Source organism: Branchiostoma belcheri, unplaced genomic scaffold (genome assembly GCF_001625305.1).
Source record: "Branchiostoma belcheri isolate BF01 breed outbred unplaced genomic scaffold, Haploidv18h27 scaffold21, whole genome shotgun sequence".
In the NCBI taxonomy this organism is placed as follows: domain Eukaryota; kingdom Metazoa; phylum Chordata; class Leptocardii; order Amphioxiformes; family Branchiostomatidae; genus Branchiostoma; species Branchiostoma belcheri.
This window is the reverse complement of record NW_017803602.1, coordinates 2271616-2276989: the sequence shown is the minus strand read 5'-3', so window position 1 is coordinate 2276989 and position 5374 is coordinate 2271616. Positions and strand designations below refer to the sequence as shown.

The 5374-nt window shown below is 44.4% G+C and overlaps 1 protein-coding gene across 1 annotated transcript in view; it reads left to right on the top strand.

Moving 5' to 3' along the window:
- Positions 1 to 5374, top strand: part of LOC109469636 (alpha-amylase-like) — an 11241-nt gene that overhangs the window by 4888 nt on the left and 979 nt on the right. The window contains exons 8-17 of the mRNA XM_019768171.1: positions 254 to 405; positions 854 to 1043; positions 1378 to 1679; positions 2067 to 2262; positions 3027 to 3209; positions 3360 to 3484; positions 3842 to 4014; positions 4259 to 4386; positions 4579 to 4684; positions 4960 to 5093. Of these exons, the coding sequence (XP_019623730.1) occupies positions 254 to 405; positions 854 to 1043; positions 1378 to 1679; positions 2067 to 2262; positions 3027 to 3209; positions 3360 to 3484; positions 3842 to 4014; positions 4259 to 4386; positions 4579 to 4684; positions 4960 to 5093 (1689 nt within the window). The remainder of the gene's footprint in view (positions 1 to 253; positions 406 to 853; positions 1044 to 1377; positions 1680 to 2066; positions 2263 to 3026; positions 3210 to 3359; positions 3485 to 3841; positions 4015 to 4258; positions 4387 to 4578; positions 4685 to 4959; positions 5094 to 5374) is intronic.

The window sequence follows — 5374 nt, the reverse complement described above, 5'->3', positions numbered from 1 at the left end:
ACCAGCATGTGTTAGATGTTGAAATACTTTCAGAGTAATCGTAAGACTACACAAAAATACATCCGGTCCTAAGGTGTCGCCAAAAAAATAAGCTGACGTTCATTGACTGGTTGAGACGACGCATGTATGCACACTGAAGAAAATAAGGCATTGAGTCTTGGTACAATTTACATACATCTGAAAGTCTGTCGACTTCTTAACCGGTTCATGAAGTACAGTAGATGTGCATGACTTGAATTTGAATCTCCGCCAGGTGTCGCCAGCGAACGAGAACCGTGTGATCACCAGTCCCAACCGCCCCTGGTGGGAGCGTTACCAGCCAATCAGCTATCACCTCAACACTCGGAGTGGCAGCGATGAAGAGTTCAAAGACATGGTTCACCGCTGTAACCAGCAGGGAGTCAGGTACTGAATACGTCAATAAATAATGTAGGTGCCCTAAAACAAGTCATGTGGCACCCGTAAGTCATGATCAGTACATGTATAAATAGCATATCTCTGTACACGTCTGCAAGGCGTGACGTAACCAGAAGGTGGCAATAGTACCTTTCTAATGTATGACATAAAGCTGTCGATGTGCTATCTTTCCAGCTTTGTACAAACATTTTCTTTTGCTTTCGAATGGTGCTAAATGAGCACCTCCAAGTTGGGAGGAGGGTATTCTTTCCATTTTTAACATAATCAAGGAGAACTCTTTGGAATGCGTAATTGTAAAGGTTAACATGATTTGGCGAAGGTATGAAGTGATGGAACTATAGGTACAATTGTCGTCTTTCTGATGGAAAATAAGTCAACTCGTACACTGTCGTGTATCGTGTGGAAGTAAAAATCAGAAACTCTATGCACATATTAGAATCTACGTGGATGTGGTCATCAACCACATGTGCGGTGCCGGCGGCTCGGGACACGGGACGGGCGGCAGCTACTTCAACACCGACAGCCTGGAGTTCTCCGGCGTGCCGTTCGGGGCAAATGACTTCAACGACTGCGGAACGTGCGGCACCAGTGACTGCAACATTCACAACTATGGCGACGCTAATCAGGTTAGATTTTTCAACTGCAAAGGATGAATGTGCATAGGTCTTACGCTAGGGTATATGGTGGTAAACAATAGTAGAATGCAACCATTGCTCTTGTTCGTGCGAATTGGCTCATAAAACAACGGCCCATTGGCACAACAATAAGGTCATGTCTAGAAGCATATAATAGGACACCATGTCCTATCCTGGTGTCCAACGTTCACTTTGACAAATCAAATGAGTTCTTTTGGTTCACTCCTAATGTTACAGTCCGTCGTACCGAGTCACACGCATCAGTCTGTTACTCTTGTGGTTACGTAATGCAGGATTTTTCTCTTCTTCACTTCCCATGCCACAGGTACGTAACTGCCGCCTGGTCGCCCTGTTGGACTTGAAGCTGAGTAGCGACTACGTCCGTGGGAAGATCGCAGACTACATGAACTATCTCATCTCCATCGGTGTTGCCGGTTTCCGTGTCGATGCCGCCAAGCACATGTGGCCGGGAGACCTGGCCGCCGTCTTCGGCCGGCTCAGCGACCTCAACACCGCCTACTTCCCATCCGGCTCCAGGCCCTTCATCTTCATGGAGGTCATCGACCTGGGCGGAGAGGCGATTTCGTCATCAGAGTACACTCATCTAGGAAGGGTCACGGAGTTCAAGTATGATTTCGATTTTCGTTTTTTAAGTATCAGAAATATTGTACAATGTACCATGTCACGAGACAACAAAAAATGTCCTTGCGGTGGCATTTAGAAATCAGAATGTAGACATGACAAGATCTTTTTATCATTTCTCCCAAATTGAATTAATTTCTAGGGAAACGGAAATATGCCGTTTTTCTAACGTTCGATCATGATTGAATCAATGATTGACATCAAATCGTCAACTTCAATTGGGACAAATTTCCAGGACGAAATTTTGCAACCACTCAGCTAGTTAAATATGATTGCGTGATAACAATAAGAAGCTGGTGAGTAAAATAATAAAATTGTCTGGAACTGACATTGGCATTGTGATACTCGTAACATGTCGGTGTGATGATACAGGTACGGCATGCAGCTCGGGTACGTCTTCAGAAAGCAGAACGGCCAGAAGCTGGCGCATCTGGGGAACTTCGGCGAAGGGTGGGGCATGCAGCCGGACAACAACGCGCTGGTGTTCGTTGACAACCATGACAACCAGAGGGGCCATGGAGCAGGCGGACAGTCCATCCTCACCTTCAGAGACAGCAGGCTGTATAAGGTGGGACAAAAGGGTCATTTCGCCTTGAAAGATGAAATGGGAAATCCGTTTTTAGGTGTCGTTGACGAGTAATTCATGTTTTAAAGTTAACCCTAACCCTAGTCCTCCTGCGCCGTAACCCTAACCCTAGGCACAGGGTGTCTTTGGAAAGCCCTCTCGACCAGCAGATGAAAACTGACATCCGTTTTTAGATGTATCTTGTGTCGTTGACGAGTTATTCATGTTTTAAAATTAACGCTAAACCTAACCTGTCATAACCTGTATGAGTCTCAACATGAATTTCAAAATGTGACAATGCAATTATTAAGTGCTTAGGCCATGTTGATTTGATTACATGGATGACATCCGCGCGCGCATGAATTTTCGGCCGTTTAAAAAAAAAAGTTTTCAACCATACTGTAAATCGTACAAAACAGTTGCAAAATGAGCAAAAATATACCGTAAGTTACAAAAAAACTATACCAATGTCGTAGAATGCAAAAATCAAACGAAAAAAGACGAAATTGTAAAGAAATGAACTTGAAGACTAGATTATTCGCCAAACCATATTCCGTCCCATTTGTTCAACCCTCATGACCACGTAGATTTCATAATGAAAACAACTTTTTTTTGTGCAAAACTTTTTTTTTTATTCGCACGCGCGCATCAATTTTGGGGTTCCCGGAAGATGTCATCCATATAATCAAATCAACATGGCCTTACTCTGAAAAACTTGTTGGACAATCATGGTGTAAGCATTAAACCATGGTTATTTCTTCCCCCAGATGGCCAACGCGTTCATGCTGGCATTCCCGTACGGTTTCGTCAGGATGATGAGCAGCTTCTACTGGGACCAGTGGTGGGAAGGCGGGAAGGACAAGAACGACTGGATCGGGCCACCTGCCGACGGTAGCGGGAACACCATGGGCGTGCCCATCAACAATATGGGCACCTGTGACAACGGATGGGTGAGCGCTTCATATCTATTGGGATTTAAACCTGTCCATCTCATGATATATTCGACGTTTGTAGGCATCCTTGCAACCTCAGTGTTTTCGAACTTGTGGTTACCGCAATTTAAATGTACTCACCGTAAATACATCTTCCTGTACCGGTAGATGTGTGAGCACCGCTGGCGTCAGAATCGCAACATGGTGACGTTCCGTAACGTGGCCGCCGGGCACGGCATGTACAACTGGTGGGACAACGGCAACAACCAGATTGCCTTCTCCAGAGGAGACAGGTAATGTCCAACGTCAGGATCATACATAGAGCACACTCACCAATCAGCACGCTCCGGAACAAAAAGTCTGTAAATATTCATGAGCTGCCCTTATTTGGTGTGACTCCAGCCAATTAAATGCAACGCACGCTATGTTGTTTGTTCGACAAGTAAAATCTTGCGGAACTCTGATTGGCTGAGCCGTAAAATGTGGGAGCAAGCTGATTTGTCAAGAGTACATAGTACTTGCATGTACGTACAGTGCGGCCTGTGAGTCAGCGCAAAGCAGATCGTTTATAGCTATTCTGTTTTGTTTTCCTGACTACAATGTACTTTTCTAGTGATCTGAATCTTGCTTGATTCTCCTGGTCTCCACAGAGGCTTCATCGCCATCAACAACGAGGACTGGTCGGCTCTGGACGCAACCCTGCAGACAGGTCTCTCCGCTGGAGACTACTGTGACATCATATCCGGTGATCTCTCTAACGGAGGCTGCACGGGAAAGACCATCACTGTGGGAGGGGACGGCAGGGCACACATCCACATCGCAGGTGAATATATGTCTGCATTATCTATCGGATATCTTCTGATGGCAAGCCAATTTGTTCCCATGGCAACATACACGAACATCCACACACCGCGTGAGTTGCCATGGTAATGTACAGAGAATTCCGTGAAGAAAGGTCTACTTCCATATCTATACTTCCTCATTGTCGGTTTAGGATCAGATTTGATGCATGTAATCATGACAAAGATAGCTCTTGTTTTGATAATGACTTTGGTTCTTGTTTCAAGGCGATGATGAGGACCCAATAATCGCCATCCACGTCGGCTCCAAAGTAGGCAGTGGCAACGTTATCGACCCAGTAGACCCCGTGACTACACATCCTACACACCCGACCCACCCGACACACCCTAACCCGGTCAGTGGTTCAACGCAATGGACAATATTACTTTTCCTCTATTCGTACCTTTGTAAAGCCTGTTTTTTTTCATGCCAAAATAACAATTTGTGATATTGAGATCTCCGCAGCCTTTTGAGCTCCCCGAGCCCATAGATATAGCAACATATTGCCAAGCATCGGAGTAATCATAACTCTATGAGTTTTGTTTAGGTCGCCCCGACGGGAACAGAGAGGACAGTTGTGTTCATCAAAAAGCAGACGTCAGTCGGACAGGACCTGTTTCTCAGAGGCGGCATCGGACACGAAGTTAGACCCGGTAAAGCAATTGTTTTGGTTCTTTGTAATGTAGCTTTCTTTGTTTTTAAAGGATTTTTTTTTGTAAACTTGCATGGGTCATGTGAAGATGGACTTCATTTGCACAATTGTTTAAAGAGCGCAAAGATGTTACTTACCCTCTTTAATGGACATATATTGTTCATTATCATGACAAATGAGATACAATCAAACAAGACTTTAAAAAACTAGGATGCAATATATTAATATATCAGAAAAGAGCAAACTTTCTTTTCAAACAATCCGCTCTGATTTCAGGATGTACAAGTGACGCGGCGTCCAGCCAGTGTGCCATCCCCATCTCACACAGAATCGGAGGCACCAACACGAACCTGAACTCATGGAAACAAGGAGACAACCATCTGGACTGGTATGGTGTCGAGAACGGACAGGTGAATTAGAAAAGAACAGTGGGATAGTTAAAAATAGTAAGCAAACATCTGAAATTAATGTGATCTAGGTGATTGGTAATTTGAATGCTGAAACACGTTGACCCAATAGGACGGTCAAAATTTCTACGAGTTATTTTCTGTTGGAAAAAAAGTTTTAACTGCATGTGCTTAACATCTGACCCATTCTGCCGCGCCGCAACATGTAATACCAAATTACTTCTAATAATACAATTCAAGTGTAGCGATATAGGAGTAGACAGAACAATTAAAGCTACCCGTAA